Here is a 23,124-nt window from a genome sequence, read left to right on the forward strand (position 1 = left end):
AGATAGAGTTTATGCAATAATACCTATACAATGTAACATTTAAACGATAAATTTGATCCTGCCAAGAAACATGTTTGAAATATGTTTACTAATAATTTCAGTAAAATGTAATTTAATTTGAAAGTTATATCTGCAACAAAACTACATACATACAAAATAAAAGATGATACTTCCATCCAAACTCAATTTATTGAGCGGAAAACAATCGTCTAATAAGTAATAGTGACTTTGACCCAACTGGTCGCACATGCAATCCTATTTTAGGTATACATGTAAGCTACGTACAAAGAGCAGAAGGCACTGAAGTTGTTCGCTTTTTGAATGTATTCAGTATCAGTCACAAGAAATTCGACATTATAAGGTAGGCAAATCTAAAAGCCAGGAAAATACAAATAATCAATGTAATTTCAGAGCGGCGATATTTTGCGAATACAGGGGTGAGATTTTCCTTCCACAGGGGTGTGATTTTTAGCACTCGTCTTAAGGGAGGAAAATGACATGTGATATTTTATATATTTTCTACAGGATTCTCACAAAATCGTTGTTTTTAAAAACATAAAGCTAAGTTTAAAAACATACACCGTCATATACAATTCTGCAATTGAATGGGACGAAATCTGAACGGTGAGGAAATTACACCCCTGTTTTTAATAAGTTGGCTAAATAATGTTTTTCATTTGGGTAAATAAAAAAAGAAGAGAAGTATTACCACTTTATATATGTATTGTATTTTGTATAACAAAGTCATGAACATTTATCAAAAAAATATACCTAAATTACACTGTAAATACCAAGTAACATAAGACATTGAACCAAAAGATATGACGACTATTCTACATCACAAAATATTGATTATTTCCCCCGAAATGATGATAATTTACCCCCCCCCCCCAAAAAAAAATAAAATAAAAAATAAAATAATTAATAAAATAAATATATACATATATATATATATATATATATATATATATATATATATATATATATATATATATATATATATATATATTGATAATCTGACCCCCAAATATTTACAATCGGTCCCAAAACTGTCGAAATAAAATCCTACATGTATCAGGGGAGCGACTTACTCTCTTTAGGCTCTAATGTAAACATATATATATATATTAAAACAAATTATCCATATTAACATCCACTCTTCTAGTAATTAACTGTACACCAACTACGTTTTCTTCTCAATCCTAACATTTTGATAAAAACGAACGAAACGTTAACATTATTTTAGCATATTGTTACCATGAAAGTTAGTATAACACACCTATTTGTATACGATTAATAGAAAATACATACATAGAATTATATCTTATTATGATTATGACCCACACGCCTGTACAATTGATGTTGTTAAAAATAGTTCAATCAAAGTCAGAAAGCAATTTTGCAAAGTCAGAAAGCAATTTTGCATTTGTGAATACTTAAGATGTTTAATAACGTTAGATAAACAATGCTGTATATTTTGGTGAATATTTTTTTTTTGATCTCAATTCTCAACAATCGCCGTGTCGTAAATAAAATATGGAATAATACTGAACAGATTTCTTAAGTTTTGAAATCAGTGATTTTTATTTACAGTTTAAATGAATATATAACGTATAATTGAATGAGAACATTCATATCGTGACATTTTATTTCACAATCAGAGTTTTTGTTATCACTTTAAATAAACATGGTGATAAATATGTCATTGATATGAATAGGATGCTTGTATCTTCGCGTTCTATACTTTGTATACAATACGTAAATGTATTATGTACGAATATCGAGCCAATAGATAACTAACGGGGATTTCTGAATTCAACAAGTACATGCTTTATTGCATATTAAGCCAGCAATGAATTGCATATATTACGGTCACAAGTTTAAGTCAAAACAAGAAATTTCAAGAAAAACGCACGGCAAGAGCCACTCTACACAAGTGCTTATACTTTATGTCAGTAAAGCAAACATACAATTACTCGGTCTCAGAATTTTGTCAATTTGTATTCACCAAAATAACATTATATGCAATGCGATTTCTGCGATGTACTTGATTTGCATCAAACCATTTACAAGCATAGTTTAAGATTAAACATCGTATTTAACGTCAATATTATATTTTAGAGAAACTTAAGTGTGCCCTAAGGGGTACTCATAGCGTTAAATTTTCACAATCTACTAAATTCATCATATAAACACCCAGTAATCACTGTTTTCCATGACACAACCATTTAACTGCTATTGTTCAAGTATTTCAACGCGCCTAAACAGAATCCCACTGACTTGAACTATTCAAAAGCACCTGTGTCAATTGTACATCTCGTCCAATTAAACCAGTCTGTATTGATGCGATATTCGGTCCTGGCATTCATACGCTTAATTCTTTCCAAATAGACATCTGAGACAGAAATCCCAGGACCTGTTTCCTGCTCTCCAGAGCTGTTCGCCAGCCCTTTGTTTTGCTTTTCTAATAACCTCATCCGGCTCTTTAGGATGAAAGCCATCTTTACAACGAAATATCTTTAAGGATGTATTTTTCAAATTGATGCTGCGAGTCTCTTCCATAATCGTACGGGTTCCGAATAAGCTTGGCGTACCATAATGAATTACTGTAATCGAGATAGTTTGTGCATCCTGCGGGTTGAATTCTGTGAGAATTCCTTGGTGATCTATTCCATAATAGGAAAATTCAATAATGGAGCCTGACACAAGATCATACCAACTGTACACGTTGTAGACCATTAGCCGTTCATCGTGAGCTGGCTTTATCGGTTGCATTCCAACTTTTGCCCACTTAACAAAATCGCTTGAAGAATTGTCAAATATGTCATGACGTTGCTCGCCAAGTCGGCTCCTAGCCCGTTGAACAACAGTGTCTGGCTCGTTTTCTTCGTCGAACTTCTTGACATATACTGAGTCACGGCTTAGATTAAACTGTTTCATGTCCTCTCGGATTGTTCTCCTCGAAAATATTGTTTCGGTTCCGTAATGGATTATTCCTAACATGCATTGGCAGTCATCTTCATTTAGCTTCGTAACGTTTGTAACAACGCCTTCATGACTAATCTTATAGTATTTGTAGATTATGACATCGCCAACTTTCAATTGATTTACATTTGCGACCTTCCTCATGTCCACCTTTGTCAGTAACCTAAGGTAATTAAAAATATAGAACAAAAGTGTTGTAACAATAAACCAAAGTAAGTAAATATAATATAAAGAAGTGAAACTCCAGCTGCTGGAGCAGTATTGCATTCTCATTATATACAATTAGTTCGTCATTTATGTAAGGCAAGTGACCAATTGCCTTAAGACAAATGCTGCAGTCCATACTTATATTAATTATAAAAAAACGTACCTTTTCAGAAGATGTCTTATACCGTATAGTGAAGTAACACTTAGTGTGGTTATCACTAAATTTAATGCTGTACAACGGACTTATAAAGGTCGAAAACGTTATCTTATTTTGACAAGTGTGGAGAGCATCTTACCTCACTTATATTTAATAATCGCAACTGATAACACTATCATTTCGAATACGTGATTACAAATCGTTAAATGCAGTTTTTGGAACAACCAAAATAAAAAAGAGACATTAGTACATTGAGGGACCAACTTATTTTCAATAAAATGGTTAAAATAAAGCTCAATGCATGTAGTTTAAAACAATATTAAAGTATTTGCACTATAATCAAGAATGGTGCAATGTACGTCTACTGAGAAATCTCAAATGTCACGCAAAATAATTAATATGATGAAAACAAATATGGTATTTTTTAAATCTCACGATTGCGACTTACAAGAAAACATTATTGAAGGATTGTTTGAACTTTAGAAACATAATTTGCTGTTGTCTGTAATTTAAGAAGAGAGCAGAACAGAATGTTTATTCATATGACTTAAACAATTCCAGGTCATCGGTATATATACAAAACTGATAATATATAAGCAATAAGCACATGCATAGTAATGCGAAAACGACCGAAATAGTACATTATAAGGTGTTAAAAATGCACTTAGGCCTTATATTACTCCACATTTGAATTCAATATATCAGTTCTCATTTATATTGTTCCGATCATGCCTATCACATGAAAAATTAACATTTTGTAAAAGATTTATCAATTTGTCTACTACAAGGTTAAATGTGCACATTTGATATTTCATTGAATTCAATGTGCAATCTATATTAGGTAGGCAGAACAAAGTTAACTTTTCCCTTGAAAAGAGCCATAGTGCCATTTCTAGTGAAGACGTGCCTTTAAGATCTACATAACCAAATTCTTTCGTTTCATTCACAGACAATACGACCATCAAATTAACGTATTAAAAATTTGTTTGGTGAAATACCATGGTCATGTTGTTGACACTTGTTGTTGTATTGTAGCTTTCTGCCTCCATCAGATTTCTATTGAACCGAAATGCGGTTGTCAGATAATCTAGATTAGATTAGGTATTGAACAAAGATGCGATTGTTTAAGTTGATTACACTACTTAATTGTTAAAACAAAACTGTATTAAGAAAGCTAGCCACGTTTAGTTTAAAATGCTTTAAAATAAGAGAAATGCCATATATATATATGTAATTATTGCTACATTTGTAAAACTATACGCATAACATTGTGTGATCACTTTGTATTTACCCCATCCGTTTGCCATTCTCATGAGATATGTTCACGAAATAAGTTTTTTTCGTGTTTATTTACATTACCTGTTTAAAACTCTTTAAAATGATGTGTGTTTTGTGTGTACTTCAACGCATGCTGTTATTTATTTATATGTATGTTCACGACGATGAGCTTCACATGCTTAAGTAAAAAATAAACTAATCTGTTCTGGTCTGTTCTGTTCAGTGTTTGTGTGAAATAAATGTCATTTTCTTTCATAATAATGCATTTCAAAATATTTCAAATCATTTTCGATGGTCAAGGGATTTAAATGTTTGGAAAGATATATATTAACTGAGGATATATCTTTGATATGAATAATATCTAAAAAAAATTCTGGAGATATTTGCAAACTGGTCACGATTCATTGAATGTACTTTTGTGTTATAACAATATGAATTAAGAGCACGATTTTCACATAAAATATGCATTATCCATATTGGAACACAAACATTCAGATGTTATGATAAAGTTGCAAGACATAAACAATAAGCAATATTTTGTGTTGCAGTAAAATATTAAAATGATAATTTTATAACTATTCAGATAATTTTAAAAAATGTCAAAACATTAAACACAGGTCTATAGTTTATCTGTATATATCAAAATACGTATGTTTTGTATAAAAGAGCGTAGAAAACAAAGCGTTTCGGTAAATATTACAATTTCCAGTTTTTAGATTCCATAATTATTGAAAGTTTGATCAGACAGACAGACAGAGAGACAGACAGACAGACAGACAGACAGACAGACAGACAGACAGACAGACAGACAGACAGACAGACAGACAGACAGACAGACAGACAGACAGACAGACAGACAGACAGACAGACAGACAGACAGACAGACAGACAGACAGACAGACAGACAGACAGACAGACAGACAGACAGACAGACAGACAGACAGACAGACAGACAGACAGACAGACAGACCGTTTATTCAGACTTATACACAAGTACAACGTCTGCATACTAAAGTATACACATTATTTTCTGTCACGTAACTAGGTATAACAACATAACGTTTAATAACATAAAATTCACATTTACGAATACAAATACTTATAAACTATCAAGGCGGTAATGAATTTAATTGAACAGTATTATTTAGAATCGAATTTCTGATAACAAGAGCTTCTTTGATATATTTACATACATTATAAATAACTGATTTTTCACATGAAACTAATAATTTTTGGAATTTATATACAGATGGGTTAATATAAAATATACGGCATATATATTGTTTTCTTAGATCAGTGTAACAACGGCATATACATATTAAATGGTATTCATCTTCTACATCCAAGTCATAACAACATAAACAATAACGTTCATTTAGTGGTATGTTATTTTGGGCGTATCTGCCCGTTTGGATTCTCAACGGAGTTCTCATTGCTGAGAACTTTAAACCAATATTTAAGAATTTTAACAAATCCGTTTACATACAATGGGTATCTTCCTAATTCTCCATACACAGCAACATTACATGTATTTATTGTCACCTGTAGCAATCGTTTGCAAAATTTTAAATGTATGCGTTCAATATCATCTGACTTCGTGAAGCCCCATACTTTTGAAGCATAATTTAATATAGAACCAACAAAAGAGTCAAACAACTGGTAAATCTTTTTTGGTTTTATGTCAAATTCATTGCATTTAAACAATAATGTATTCATGGCTTTAAGGGCTTCACCAACCAAATGCTCCTGTGTTAGTTTAAAACTTCCAGTATAATTTAACACTGTGCCTAAATAATTAAAGTTGTCAACAACTTCAATATCATTACCATTGTATGTCCATTTTTCGTTATCTTTTTATCTACCCCTCCTCCAGTGTTTACATTTAACCCCAAAGAATTGCAATATAAGTATAAGTTATCTAAATGTGTTTTCACTTCAGCAGGTGACTTGCCTAAAATAGCCATGTTATCAGCAAATAATAATAAAATCAACACAAAATCGTCTATATTCAAGAGTTAATGCTATCTTGTAGGTAAAGCTCAAGGTCTTCAACAAATACAGAAAACAAAATCGGCAACATTACCTCCCAATGCCTCAGTCCTATAGCATAACTAAAATAATCTGAATAAGATTAACATGATTTAACACGACACTTGACATTTGCATACATATCCTTAACTATTCTAAGCAATTTGCCTTGAATACCAGACTTAAACATTTTCAACCATAATGCATTACGGTATATACAATCAAAACATTTTAACATATCGACGTATACATGTATTACATACTAACGTTTATTTTCATTTAAATAATTTTGAACAATTGAAATCGGTATAAAAAAGCATCGAATATCCTATCCGAAATCCGATCTGCGCATCCGAAATAATAGTATTTTCATTGCAGAAAGTTTCGATGCGCTTTTTAAAAAATCGTGGAAAATAATTTTGAAAAACAACTTACTAGAGTAATCCCTCTATGATTATTGACATCATTTACAGTATCCATTTTATGCAAAGAGATTATAACCACTTCTGTCCACTTATCGGAAAAGAAGCCCGATACAAACATACCGTTAAATAAGTCACACAAATTGGCAGATAAAATATCACCACATTCAATAAAATATTCATTCAAAATACAATCACTGCCAGATGATTTATTACGTTTTAAATGTTTTATTGCATAGTTCACTTCTTCAACAGATATAGGTATGTCAAGTTCTGGAAATGCGGAGTTTTCTATGTTAAAAATCGTTACAGAATCTAGATGATATTGTAACTGAAATTATATCAGATTGCTTTTAAATCTTTATCAGATTGTTACTGAACCAAGATGAAATCGTTACAGAAACTAGATGAGATTGTCTTCCAACATATCAGGTTAGTACTGAACTTATATAAGATTTTTTATGAAACTATACCAATTTGTAAATTAATCTTTATAAGATTAATTGTGGCATCTTAAAAAGGGTTGGTTTTTTAAGAATGGGAAACAAAAAGTAGGGAAGTACATGTGTTTGATTGGCTCAGTCTTGGAATTTTTTAATTCTTTCCAAACGTATTGTGTCTGTTGCATTCTTGAGGATATTGCAAATCGGAAAACGCTAACCGTATTACTGTATTTGAATACAACTAGATCTTCCTGCTTTTTTTAAAAGAAAACTTTAAGCCTCATAGTCATCCAGCTCTCTTCTCCGTCCGTTTTAATGTTTGCCGATAGTATTTCAGTCATATCACTGCGATCAGTTATCCCACGCATACTTTCCCCGGGTAAGATGGTTGAACATATTTATGTCAGTAACTGACAAATGCCCTTAAGGCTAAAACCAATGAAATGTATACATATAAATAACTATATAACATTTTTAGACACTGTCAATTTCTTTGAATTGCATGCGACGATGAAAAATAGAGATTTACAATCTCATATCAATCATATGACGTCAAATAACATGAAGCGGGATTTTTGAAAGTTGATGAAATTACAACTAACAACAACAATTACGGACCTTGGTTGAACTTAAATTTCATCATTGCCTTTTTAAAATATGTTTTCATAATCCAAATTGTGCAAAAACAATACACAATAAGCAATCGATGTTCTACAACAAACAAGTGCTTAGAGTTTTGGTCAAATATTTCCTCAAAGCTTCTAGATCTTAATAAATTACCAAAATATTGCTATTAATATGTGAATAACTCAAAGATAATTATAAATCATGTATTTGCAATTTTTAAAGCACATAATATTGGTTATCATAAGTAATTAATATATAGATTTTGATTTATCTTAAGAATTCGAACATGTATTTTGCTCTATAACGTAGTTTATCGAATTAATTCCGACAATCATGAGTCAAATTCATGGATGTTTAACAATTTAAAATTTCTGTGTACAATGTTGTAGTTTTAAAAGAATAATTGACTTTAAAACCTAGTATGTAATTGGGATATAATCGAATTAAAAAAACAGCTAACTGTGTTTTAAGACAGTTTAATGCCTGATACAACAAGGCATGTGATTATCTAAGTAATCAAGCATATTTTTCATTCGAAATGTGTCCAAAAAGCTAAAAAGAAACACAGAGAATGCATGCAGTATCGCTGCTTTAGTGTATCTAACAATTTTACATATTGTAATAATCCATTTCTGGGACCATTCGTGTCACATTTAATCCCACTACTCCCCCCTCCTCCCCCGGTTTGGCTCACATGCTCATGTCTCCAAAGGTTTTGTTCCATTCGATGTACTTGTTGAGAGTCTTCGCCTCTACGCTGCGGCGAATCTTCTGCAGGGAGACTTGGAAGTCTTTCAGACTGATGAGCCGCACGCTCCCAAGTGAAACCTCCTTGACCTCTTTAAACGACATTCCAACGGCGAAGGCAATAAATGAATAAACCAAAGAAATAATATCGACATTCGTTTCTTTATAGGACACGTTATAGAAGCAAGAAGGTAAAGGATTAACCAATTTAATTTTCTCAAAAGTAATATAAAAATTGTATCAAGTTCTTAACAGTTAAGTGTTTAAACAAAGTAGCTTTAGTGGTAATAACCATTACATGCAATATTTAAACATTACAGTGAATTAATATTTCACCACCCAATGTGACAGCATGTTTTTGCCAAATAGTTTATAGTTGAAACATATGTATCTCTAACGGAAAAAAACTTTGTTATAATATATAGGCAGCTTTAAGCAAACTCACATACAATACCATTTTACATTAATTAATATGCATAATTGTACAATATAAAGAAGTGAAACTCCAGCTGCTGGAGCAGTATTGAATTCTCATTATAAACAATAACAAGTCTATAAGTGCTTAGACTTGTACGATGCTGTATTTTACAGTTACTTTTTGCATACTGTTAGATTCAATAGAACATTGAAGTTCAGATGTCTACAAATTTAAGTGGTTTATAGTGGCATTTTTTGTTAATTGGATGCTATCTGAGTGTACCTACTTCGTATAGGGCCGAGGGCAGCATCCTTGGCAAGACTGTTCAGATCACTGCCAAAGTACCCCTCGGTCAGTCTGAAAAACAAACAAGCAGTGCCATTTTTCGGACTAGAATTTTTGATTGATATGAAAAAATATCTGTTACGGAATTTCGAATAAACATTATATATATATATATATATATATATATATATATATATATATATATATATATATGCATATTTAACTTAAATGTATACATTTCTATAGAAATGTGATTAAGTTTCAGCAAACTGACAATAATGTTGGGCATCTTTTTAGAGACCATATTTACCGATAAAAGAAAATAATTATGTTCAATACAAATAAAACGTTTTTTAACTTTGAGTCCGATGACACATGTCGTTATGACTTACTCAGCAAGCTTTTCGAGGTCCCTGTCTGACAGCGGGTTGTTGTGTTTGCCCAAGAGTTGTCTCAGAAGTTCGAGCCTCGTCTCTGCATTTGGTATGCTAACATACACACGCTTGCTAAAACGCCTGAAGGGGGAGGGAATATTATCTAAAAAACCTGTTTAGTCCCTAGTTTTATTAGTATTCTAGCATACGTTCATTTAAGTATTGAGTTTGATGCCAAAATAATAATACTAACATTTTAATAACGCATTACTCCTTGATATATCATGATGGTAAAACAATGTTTGTGACCAAAGATTGTTATGAAAAAACAATTGTCTACAAAACTATAACAAAATATGTGTACTTCTTTTATGGTAAGGGTTAGCTAATGTTGCTCAAACCTAAGCACAGCATCATCAAGCTCCCAAGGTCTGTTTGTGGCCACCATGATAAGAAATCGATTCTCGGAGGAATCGGCAACCTGTAAACAGGAGACTAAACAATCAATATGGAATGAAAGTTCACAGTAAACAGGAACTAACACTTTAATACGGGTAGAAAGTTCACAGTGAGCAGATAACCAACACTTAAATATAGGGTGAAAGTAAACTGTTAGCAGAGGATCAGCACTTCAATATGGAGTGAAAGTAAACTGTTAGAATGGGAGCAACAATTCAATATGGAATTACCGAACATTGTAAATAAAGTAATCCATTCTTCAATCAAGAGTTACAGTACATTGTTAGAAGGGAGCCCACACTCATATTGGATAAAAGTGCACTGAAAGCATTTAACCAACACTTCAATATGAGATGAAAGTAAAATGTGAGCAGACAGCCAATACATAAATATTTGGTGAAAAAAAAGAAAGCAATATACCAATACTTCAATCTTGTTTGAAAATACGCTCTAAGTAGGCGAACATAATGTCAATTTAGGATGTAGTTCACTATATGCAGGAAAGTAACCCTTTAATACGAGATGAAAGTACATTATAAGCAGGGGAACAGTTCCTTACAGCATGTTGTGCAAGTAAGCAATATTTTGAGATACAGTTCTATTTTCAAACATTTGCAATCCCACCAAAGTTGCAAACATGCAAATCCATAACTAATATAAAATAGTACAAAGGTAAATAAAAAAAAACCTTTCTGTATCGAATTACCAACCCCGTCAAACTGGAGTTGGAACTCAGTTTTGAGTCGTCTGCTGGCTTCATGCCCCCCTTGCTGACGCTCACACAGGATGGAGTCAACATCATCTTCAAGCAAACATAGCTTAAAGTTACAGATACATTGCTTCATTCACTCGTCCATCCGTGAATTACACAGCAGTATTATTTGCATGTCTTTTTCCACTCTTTGTCCATTAAAACATTATTTCAATAACATATCATTACGATGACTAGCTTATGATAACATTTAACAATTGTTGAGCACATCTTTACTAGACTTGCATACTTAATATAGCCTCAGATCGGTTTGCTAATCAATTGCGTGACTAAATTGTACAAGAATAGGTTACCAAGTCTGGCTCTGCAACCAGTGTTCTCATTGACATACCCATGAAGACGACTGAGGGTTGCAGCTCCTTGGCGACAGCAAACATGTCTTTCACCAGCTTCTCCCCTTCACCATACTGACAAACATACAAAAATAATCACTGGATTAACATGGGTACACATGGGGCAAAAAATGTACACAAATTGAACACATGTATGAGTTAAGAATAAGTAATTATGATGTAAAAATGGGTTAAACACGGGTACACATGTGTAAAAAGTAAATACAGTGCGTTAAAATACGTTCACATGGGTTAAACATACGTACAAATTGTGTAAACATATGAATACACGGATTAACAAAGGTACACACCAACATTTCGTGGCAAAACCTTCATTGCGGAGTCGACCGGAATTTGACAGTCGATCGAAAGTCACCATAAAAACTCCGCATACAGTGCTCTTGAATGAAGAACTTAATTAAGTAGGCAATATAATTGGAAAGATGGTTGATTTTAACTCACATAAATGAATTTTTTAACAAAATGCTGTCTAAAACACATAAAAATGAAGGTCAAACTGTTTCGTAATACATTGTCAATCTCTTGCAAGACGGTAACATTGAATTTAAATGTATGGGAACAAATGAACGTCAACTCTGCTGAAGATTGATACATTGTAGTGTTATCGTAAACTCGAATTCATTTGAGAAACGATCATCTTGCAGTATTTTAAGGTCATACGACTTTTAAGCCAATTTTAAGAGATCACTATTCTCAGGAGCTTAGCCTCGCTCATGCCTGTTACACAATTTTTTCAAATCTGAATAGACAATGAATAATAGATTAAACACCAACATTACAATATGTATACCTATGTCTTACTGTAGTTATTTAAAACAAAATGCATTACGGAATCTGAAATTTGAATCGAAATTTCTGATCATTCAGTAACGATCGATACAATTTTTTTAATGACATTCTCGTCACGTGATAAAATAAAATGACTGCATAATTGTAAATTGCATGCAATATACTTGTATATTTCGATTATTAAGTTCAATATTATTTATTAAGAGCCTGACATAAATACATCACGAGTCCGGTAAACTTTCGATACGAAGTGGACTATAGAAAATATAAAAGCAACATTTTTAGTTATGGTAGCCAAGATGTTAAACATAGGTACATATGTGGTAAACGTCGTTACACATGAGGTTACATAACACATATATACATGGGGTTGTCTACTTGAATTGAATAAATAAGTATAGCGTTGTGTTTTACGTTTTAATGTCGTCCTTTCTCAATCATAACAATATATTAACCGAAACAACAATAACAAGATGACGTGCATGTATATGACGTTATTCGGCGGCGTCACACAACGGCGCGCCAACGGCGGCGTCAAACGACGGCGCGCTAAATTCCCAACATTCTCCGGGCCGCGAAATGTTAATATACACTTACAAAATATGCTTATTTAAATAAAATAATTAAATCTACTGATGTTTTTAAAACTTCAAATGTCCAAAACATCAGAAAAGAGTTCAACACTTGCTTGCACACAATTAAAGTCAGTTGTCGTCACAGTGAACTTCTAGCGGGTGTAGTTTGACGATAGGTCTGGTGGTGATTCCACCTGATGTACGGAGGCGCGCGGCCCTCGTCAACCTATCATTTGCGGTGAGAAGCTCGTCTACCACAGCCAGGGTCCACTGAAGTCGCGGTTTGAAGTCGTCCTGCACGATAACAACGTCGCCCAAACGTATCATCTGATGATTGTTGCCGCATTTCGTTTGGAATTCCCTCAGTGACGTCAGATATTCGTAAGTCCATCGGTGACGGTTCTGTTCGATAAGACCCACGCGAGCCTGTACGCGTTGTTATATCACGACGTGTAACGTTGGGGAATGAACAATCACCAACGGCTTTAGCGTCACTGTATGGAAGTCCAGTCAGTCTTCTTCCGTGGAGTAGATGCGCTGACGTTTTGCATTGCATATAAGTGTTTCCTTTTTTACATGAAATAATATTGTCATTTATTGAGCTTTTGCCGTTTTGGCGTCTACGTGTTTTGCTCGGTGTTTGAATGACGTCCGTGCATGCACTCTTTGGAATGACGCTTGCATTGAGCGCTTCCGATGTCGTCTGATCTTCTAAATGGTTGGTTTCCGGCCATTTCCGACTGGATGGCGATTTTGAATCCGAACTCGTGGACGGAAATGGAGATTCCGGAAGATTCTCCGATGTCAAATTGCCTGTCTGCTCCGGGCAGTCGTGACTTCTGCTTCTTTTTCGAACTGGTGTTGATTGCGATGATTTTCCCAGGCACTCTTTGATGTTAAAAAGTGACTTCTGGTTGCTCCGCAGTCGCGGCGAACTCTCCGCCAGTGGGCTCTGTCGGCTCCAGTAATCGGACAGTTTCTTGATCTCTCGCTGGGAGTGATCAGAGAGTATCCCAGGATTCTGGGGAGTTTTATTCAAACTCACGATGGGTCCATCGGGGGTGCGGTTTGAACTCACCGACGGTTTGGGAATGTGGTCAAAACTAACCCCGTGCTCCTGGGGAGTGCCACCTGACGTCGTATAGGAGTCATTCCTAGTGCGGCTTAAACTCAGCCCGGGATACTTGGGATAGTCGGCTGAAAACGTGCTTGGTATCCGAGGAACACCGCTTAATCCCACAGATCTGCTCGATGCCTGAAGTATGGCGACAGGTTCGATCTCTGCATCTCGTCGTAAAGTTTTGCAAGACTCGACCGTTTCAATATTGCTTTGACTTTCTCTGGTAGACTTTTCAGGCTTGCCGGACCCGCCCATAGCCTCTGACAAATTTTCAGGCGTCGAACGAGCGTCCTGCTCCTTATTCCTTCCCCTAGACCTGCTATGTGCGGCTCCAGATCGATTTAAACTTTCACTGGGCGATGGTTTGTTATGCGTGTTTGTGTCACCGGATGTTGGGTGCTTAACGTTCAGCTGGGCTGGTTGCATTATGTTGGTGTCAGCGATGGTGGCAGCGACTTGACGGGGTTGATGAAAGGCCGGAAGCGACGACTGATTAACGTTTTCGGATGATGTCGGTAGGGTAGGTAACTGCAGAGACGCGTGTGGTTCTTCCTCTACGCTTCGATAACGTGTATTGGATGACTCGGTTGGCTGCAGAACGGACATCGACAGACTACTATCATGGACGGCTGTACTACTTGAAGATGGGTCATCACGCAGATTTTGACGGTATCTCCGAAGCTTCGCTTCCATGTCAAAAACGTACATCTGCGAGTCCAACAGCTCGTCTGGGGTCGATTCCGCGTCTGCTAGTGAGATTATTTTCTCATTTAATCCTCGTATTATCTCCAACTGGTTCTCTATTGCAACGATGGTTGGTTTAAACTGCAATTTGTCATTTTCTTCCAATCTTTCGATTAATCGTCACGGCACCAAAATGTCTACTTGAATTGAATAAATAAGTATAGCGTTGTGTTTTACGTTTTAATGTCGTCCTTTCTCAATCATAACAATATATTAACCGAAACAACAATAACAAGATGACGTGCATGTATATGACGTTATTCGGCGGCGTCACACAACGGCGCGCCAACGGCGGCGTCACACGACGGCGCGCTAAATTCCCAACAGGGGTAAACATACATGCACTTGGGACAAACATACGTACACGTAAGGTAGAAACAATCTATATAGGCACATGTGGTAAATAAAGGAGCACATGGGTAAGTATTGGTGCACATTTCGGTAAACTTATAGAAACATGAGGTGAACATACGTAGACAGACACATGGGGTTGACAAAGTTACATAAGGGGTAGAAATAGGTACACATGGGGTAAAACTGTTTACAAATAAACGACATGTACGCAAAGGTACAAACGGGGTCAACATGTGATACTCGGGGTCAAAATAGTTACATTGACACACGATGATAACATATGTACATGTGGGATACCTAGACCTACATAGACACATGTTGAAAAACACCTTGAACCACATTTAACAATTAATACAGTGAACGTATAATGGTATTTATGTATATGTTTAAAGAATAACTAGTAAAGTGTCAGGACACAGATTCCCTGCAATACATGTTTATACAAGCATATCATATATGTATTTTACATCGGAAAGAATACAAAGGGCAAAACCTGGTCGCAGTCAAAATTATTCCCATCATATACACATTCAGCTGTGAAAGTTTTAGCAAAATCCTTGAAGCAGTTACAGAAGTTTAACTTACACAATTTTGGAACTACATATATAGTAGAAAAACGTACAAAGGATCATAATTATGCCAAAAACTCGTCGCAGTAGCAATTCCTTTCTTTACGTTTATCTATAAGTAAGTATATGTCATTCAACTTTGTATGTCTGATTGAGATCCACCCAGAAGTTAAAGAGGAGTTGAAAACACACAATTTTCGGACTATACATTAAATACTGAAAACAAGCAAAAACGGTCATCATTCTGCCAAAACTTCATTACAAACCGCTTTTTTGCGACTATGTACACATTTAGGTCATCCGACAGAGAAAGCATAAGAAAGATTCGCCAAGTAGTTAAAGAGGAGTAAAACAGGCTAAGTGTGGGACTATAGTTTCTAAATTTGAAAAACAGATAAAGGTTAATAATTTTATCAAAAATCGTCGCAGCAAAAATTCCTTTTTTTACGATCATATTGCGGTAATTTAATCCGGAAAGTTTTAGAGAAATCCACCCAATCATAAAAGACAAGTTAAAAACACAAACTTGCGAAGTACTGGCGTAGGTTCATAACTACGGACCGACAATTGCAATGCCTCCTTCTCCGCGATGTAGTATACACATTAATCTATGAATGACCATGTTAACAAGAGTTTCACTAATAGAAATCTTTAAAAACTATTTTAGCTCCATAAGTTGATAATCATTGACCTTAAAATTGCGGTAAACATGGAAAACATACTCAAAATATAATTGTCTGGACTTAATAATGGGATAAACGAAGAACAAATAAAAACGGATTTTACTACAATTGAAAGCTCTGCTCAAGTGCAATTTAATTTGTTTGTTTTAAGTATGAACATTAGAAAAAAAGCGCCAAATTAGTGATAGCGATCGTAGTAAGTAACAGCTGTCTCCCTTTTCAGCGTTGATATCTTGGTAAACTTACCAAAACAAACGTATATCATATTACTTGCAGTTTATGGTACGTACCCACTTGGAGGTCAAACTTGAGGCACTGATGCTGAAGAACGTGGCACTGGACTCGTTTGCCACAGCCTTTGCCAGCATAGTTTTACCGTTGCCTGGGGGTCCAAATAACAACATCCCCCGGGCAGGGGCTCTCAGGCCACTGAACAACTGAAAACAGCAATATAAATCGGAATGTACTTAAGCCATGTGAGCACTTCTGAATTCATTACGTTTGACATTTTTTACAGCTTTGTGTGTTTTTTTTATAATTAAAATACATTTTAGGTGAAAGCCACCACAAACATCTTGTAAGTAGTTTACATTATTGGGTGCAATACAAGAATCCCCAACCGGTCTGGTCGGAAACCCCTACAAATTAAAAATGTGCATTACGCTCATTTTGCCCTTTATCTGTGACAATCATATTCTATATACATATAGAGATATTTTTTTTGCAGACAGACGGGCGGATGGCTGAGCAAGGGAAGTGATAGTCAGACAGATTGTAACATATAGAAAATTGTGCATATAATGACGATACAATCGTATATAGTTTTTGAGTATTTACAAAGTTAGGCATTGGGTATTTTTACTAACAGTAATAGTATTTTGTATATCTGGATAAAACCAAAAGGTCTTCAAAATGCCTCATTAGTCCTTTATAAATATACGCAATTTTGTCCTATATTCTTCAGTACGTTCTGATTAATGTGCAGGATCCATTTACATGACATTTACTTTTTTAAGTTAATTTAAGTTTTTTTGTGAAGACGGACGGATGAACAGAGGAAAAGATTGACGGATAGACATTCATAAATCTATTGCTGCGTGTGTTTGTCAGGTTTTCATGATAATATCGTATGTTCTTTGTCAGTTGTTCAATATTTCAGTTTATTCAGCAAGACGGATGAACAGTGGAAGGAACCATACAGAAAAAATGGCAACTGTTTCGCTTGCTCATTAAACGTGTTCGCCACTTAAGTGCGCCATATTGAATAAATTGAAGCCGATTTTCATACAAAATAAAAATATTTTTAGAAACAATAGTGTGTATTGCGCATTTCAATAGTCTTCATAAACTTAATGTCTCCAAAAAATAAAACACACTTCATGCTCGTGATTAAAATGTAACATTATAATTGTTAATTAAAGGAGAAATTTATTTTACAACACTTTATTTCAACACAATTACTAATGCCAACATTGTTGAGTAGGGTCGGCAAAAATATACGACCGTATCAAAACAACCATTTACTTGCAGATTATTTAATTCTCATTCCAAAGAAGACCTGTATTAGCAAGTTTTATGATAATATATTTTGAACTTTTTTATTCATGCGAATTGTGTAATATTTTTACTAACTGCGACACGTCCTTTCATATCAGTTTGCGTATATATATATATATATATATATATATATATATATATATATATATATATATATATATATATATATATATATATATATATATATATATATATATATATATATATATATATGAACTTTGTTCCTATACGAAATTTTATGAAGAAATTTTTATTAATTGTATGTAAAGTATGTTGAAAAATGATTGGCCAAGAAAATCTTAGCATGTAATTAAAGCTGATTTAGATTTATTTGTAACGGAAACGACGATTTTTCACATGTGTTTGGCATGATTGCATGCAATGAGGCGTTCGGATTCTTGATAGATGTTTGAGCATAGATGTTTCGTTGTACTCATATATATTTGAGGATGAATTTTTAGGTCGAGGATACATTGCATTATCGTGCTTCTGGTTAAAAAAACTAAGCGCCTTCAATGATCGAATATCATGATTGTTGAGTAAAATTTTTCTGATGTTGTCTTTGATAATAATTATGAAATTTGAGAATTCATTAACACAATCTTAACTCGCCCAATTTATGTTAAAAAATCTACGCATGAGTTATAACACAGGCCGAACATCCTCCGCCCCCGTTACCTACCGGGATTTATTTTTTTTGACGTTTTTTCATGCTTACTTTTATTTTTTAGTTGTTGCTTATATTGTCAGTTACAAAACTTTTAATTTGAATGCATTTTACATGAATCCATCGTGGAAGTGTTTGTGATAACAACCGTATTTTGTCTCTTAATCGCGACTGAACTTTGTCCTACTGTGAACAGCCATATACCGGTACTCTTGTATAGTATTGATAATAAGAGAGCGTGAATCGTGTCTACGACTGGTAGTGCCCCTTTTTTCTGACGATAATAAAACTCCAACAAGACGCTAAGCCTGCTGTCTAGTAGTGTCATTGCTAACGCAACTCATTCGTAATAAATGGAACATATATTATATATTTTTCTGATAGAAACATGTTAACCATACATTTTGCAAGTTGGCAGCACAGTAGGTGTTGTAAATTCTCGGCTATGTAATTTTTAATATGGGTTTCTTATAGCGATATAGTATAAACTTAATTGTGTCTTGGTGTTCATTATAGTGCGATTTAAACAAACTTTTTAGAGGACCATCAAATGCAGAACAAATACTAAACTAAACCTCTGGGACGTGCCATTTCGGAAGAAATTATTCTTATATTTACATTCAACATTTCAAGTTTGATATTGACCTTCAAAATCAACTTTCGGGATATTTCATGTATTATATATCGTCTGATAAAGATAAACATGTGTTCCAACTTATTTTGAAATACTTCAATGTGTGGAAACTTTATAACTAAGTAAAAGTCTAAAATTCTATTTTGTATATATCTGACCTGGAACTATGACCTTGACATACAAATAACAATCCGCACATGAAAATTATATATGGCTCTATTAACAACTATTGTTACTTTAAAATGCCATTTTCCTACCAATAACATAGAAGTTTAACTTTGACCTTAAATATAGGTGTTAAAAATAAAGAGTGTACAATCGTCTGGCATAGGTAAATATTAGCTCCAAATTTTATTATAAAAATCCGTCAATTCGTTTAGACGTTATAGCTTGATAAAACCTAATAAAACCTGATAAAAGCTAAATATTATCAATTTGACTTTGAAATATAGCCGCTAGTGTGCAGGCAATCCAAAAAAAAACAAATAAAATTCTCCCTGGGGAGAGCCAGGTCAGCTCAAGGTCCAGCATAAGATACATTGCACAATTTTTCTACTGGAACACATGATATAAGTTTAATAGTGTCGTTGTTGTTTACTAACGAAAACAGTGATATAATAGGTGAACATTGATAAGGAGCAGATTATACCTAAAGGGACAGTGTATTAATTTAAACGCAACTGTAAACAAAAGCCAATAATATTCTGATCGATGGTATCAACATATAATAATTAAATAATTACATACATTTCAATTACTGTATTTGTATGGTCGATGTAATAAAATGCAATAATGAAATATTGTCATACATTTGTTTTTGGCCTGGGGCGTAGCCCCAATGCCATAGTAATGATTCAAATTTCTGAGCGAGTCAGAATTGGCTGGCTGCCAAAAACCAAATTCCCAAAACTCCGATTTACCCCTTAATTCATGCGCAATAAATGAAGTTCTTCGCAGATCTCAATAATCCGCCTTGTAAATACAGAACATCACTATATAACATGACCGTGTCATAAAAGCTGTAAAAAAATATTATTGAAGCAAAATTGCTAAGCATTGGCTACGACATAGTTTTTATTGTTTGCATATTCATGCGAGAATAAGTTCCCCACTTGACGGTCTAGGCCGAAAAGATACGAGTATCTACGGAGACAGTAAGGAGATTTTTTTTCTGATACATTTTTTGAAGACAATATATTTGGTATTTATAAACATATTTTAAGATATTGTCATTTTAGTTTGCGTTACATTCAAGCAAAAAGAAAATGAAAAAAAAACAACAACAAATATTCATGATCATTCTCGGAAATATACGAAGTTACCGGATATGATATTTCACTGCGCAGATCGAGTGCGCAAATCGAGCGCGAAAAGTTCTACGTGAGACAACGTACACAATCTGTACACCGTTCTTTATCAGGGTAAAGGCCCAGTCTCCCTATGATGCCGGCGGAGCCCCGGTGCGTGATCCGGGATCTACCGGGGCACTACCGGGATTAACCAGGGCTCCATCGGGGACGACCGGGATGAACCGGGGAAAACCGCGGCTCCACCGGGAAAGTATTAAAATGTTTAATACCTCCTGGATGAACCGGGAGTCACCGGGAAGGACCGGCAACAACCGGCGCGGCACCGGGAACATCAGGACGGCACCGGGAACAACCGGGACGGCACTGTAGCTCCGCCGGGGCCCATACAGACCCCGGCAGAGCTACGGCAACGCCCCGGTGAATGCCGTTAGAGTTCCGATATAGCTACGGTATATAAGTTAACCGGCGCTCTGCCGGGACGCCACCGGCATTCGCCGGGGCTTCGCCGGGGCATTACCGGCGACGACCGGGGTGAAACCGGGGCGTTGCCGTAGCTCTGCCGGGGTCTGATGCCGGTATAGCCCCGGTGAGTGCCGGCGTGTTACGGTATACCAGGGCTCTGCCGGGACGCTGCCGGCTTTCACCGGGGCTCAACCGGGGCACTACCGGCGACAACCGGGGCTATGACGGGACGCTGCCGGCTTTCACCGGGGCTCAACCGGGGCACTAACGGCGACAACTGGGGATCTTCCGGGGCTTCACCGGGATAAACCGTAAACAGTCCGGGTTGACCGGGACTCTGCCGGGCTGTTGACCGGCTTCAACCGGGGCGGCACCGGGAAATAGTGTGACTGCGTTTAAACATTTCTACGAATCATCCCGGTCCTCGCAGGTCAACCGGCGTTAGCAAACCGGGATGGACCGGGGCTCTACCGGCAATAGTGAGACTTTGGCTTAAGTGGATTTTCTTTTGTATACACATTACAAAGGAAGTATGAGTGTTTTCCTAATCTGTTTATTATGTAATAGAAAGCTATTTTAGGCTATTGAAATTGATTTATTTGACGCCAACAATAACAGATTTTTGCGGCCATGTTGTTATTGTTGTATATCTTCACCACCTTTGTAGACGAACCTCTACCAGATCTGTAGAGTTGAACAAAAGGTTATCGTTCCCACAACCAGTATTGTGTTGTCCTCCACCGTCTTTGTACACTGTAGTATATACACAAATATTGTCTTTTCTTACAGATATTGGGCTTCTGCACTCAACCGCTAGGGTCAATCCGTATAAATTCGGACAAAGGGAGAAATTCGGACAAAACATCCTAAATGCATTTTACGTCACACTAAATCTAGCCCCAGGCCTTCGGCGCCTACAGCGCTTTGATTTTATTTCACGCTCGACCATCTTAAAGCGGGTATATACGATTTTTAATATGTGTTTAATTGTAATATATTGATAAAATATGTTACAATAACACAAATAGGCAAGAAAAATTATACATTAAAGCCGAATTTCATAAAATGCAGCAAAGACTATTTAGCGCCCCGAGCCGATAGTGACGTACATATTTTCCTACAATAACCGAAGCATTCGTCTTTGTATTATAAACCGTTAAACTACGAGGGGTGTTCCAGAAGTTCGTGGATTTTCGCTATAACTTATTAGTTTGCTGGTAAAAGTCAATGAAATTTACATATTATACAAACCAATTATCACGGACTTTATATATAAGCTAAAAATGCATGAATTCCATAAAGCGCGTTTGAAACGCGTTGCCATAGAGACCTCAGTAACGACATGCGGCGCACGCGTGTATTTAATTATAAGTATGAAAGTTACGCGAATTTAAATTTGGTTTAAATGTCGTTGATAAACAGAATTTACGGCAAATTTCACGTTACAGCGGCTTAGTCCTCCTTACAGCCCGGATTTGGCCCCTATGGACTTCCGCGTCTTCCCGGAAGTTAAATCCCAGTTGCGCGATATTCGCTTTGCAAGTAAACAGGAACTTACAGTTGCAGCAAAGCGAATCGTGTTGTCTTTTGACGCTGACTGGTATAGAGACACTTTTGACAAGTGGATTTCCCGACACATAAAGTGCATTCGCGTTGGAGATGATTATGTGGAAAAGATTTGACAGTTGTTAACTTCATAACGTCATTGACGTTGAACAGAAACGCTACACGTGCATCGGTGTGCGCATTGTGCACATGTTTAAATCTCTGATATATATATATATTGTTTTATGTATTTCCATGATATTTGGAGAGTAGATTTGGGAAGGACGAAATATTCTTAACATGTTATTTGTTTGTCCATTTATGTTACCAAATGAAAGTTATAGCGAAAATCCACGAACTTCTGGAACACCCCTCGTAAGTTTAGATGCACATCGTACGTGTATGGTATACATGCTGGCGAATTCGGCTGTACAGCCGTTTTCAATTTCAGAATTAAATATCTGGCTTATTTCGCATTTTTCGACACATGTTCTTCTTAACTTTTATTTTAATTTATATTGAAATATATATAAAATAAGTTTTTTACACAGTTTATATAA

At 35.4% G+C, this 23,124-nt stretch overlaps 1 protein-coding gene and 1 long non-coding RNA gene across 2 annotated transcripts in view; both read right to left on the bottom strand.

Moving 5' to 3' along the window:
* Window positions 1–16,827, bottom strand: part of LOC127867835 (spastin-like) — a 71,304-nt gene extending 54,477 nt beyond the window's left edge. Inside the window, exons 1-4 of the mRNA XM_052409323.1 lie at window positions 16,680–16,827; window positions 11,534–11,609; window positions 11,141–11,232; window positions 10,373–10,452 (exon numbers count right to left, since the gene is read on the bottom strand). Of these exons, the coding sequence (XP_052265283.1) occupies window positions 10,373–10,452; window positions 11,141–11,232; window positions 11,534–11,609; window positions 16,680–16,793 (362 nt within the window). The 5' untranslated portion in view covers window positions 16,794–16,827. The remainder of the gene's footprint in view (window positions 1–10,372; window positions 10,453–11,140; window positions 11,233–11,533; window positions 11,610–16,679) is intronic.
* On the bottom strand, window positions 1,807–3,499 carry LOC127867836 (uncharacterized). The gene is made up of 2 exons (XR_008043673.1): window positions 3,356–3,499; window positions 1,807–3,148 (listed from the first exon to the last, which is right to left on the bottom strand). It is a non-coding gene; the product is annotated as an uncharacterized LOC127867836 (long non-coding RNA).
* Window positions 16,828–23,124: the final 6,297 nt, after the last annotated feature.

This window comes from Dreissena polymorpha, chromosome 2 (genome assembly GCF_020536995.1).
Source record: "Dreissena polymorpha isolate Duluth1 chromosome 2, UMN_Dpol_1.0, whole genome shotgun sequence".
Lineage (NCBI taxonomy): Eukaryota > Metazoa > Mollusca > Bivalvia > Myida > Dreissenidae > Dreissena > Dreissena polymorpha.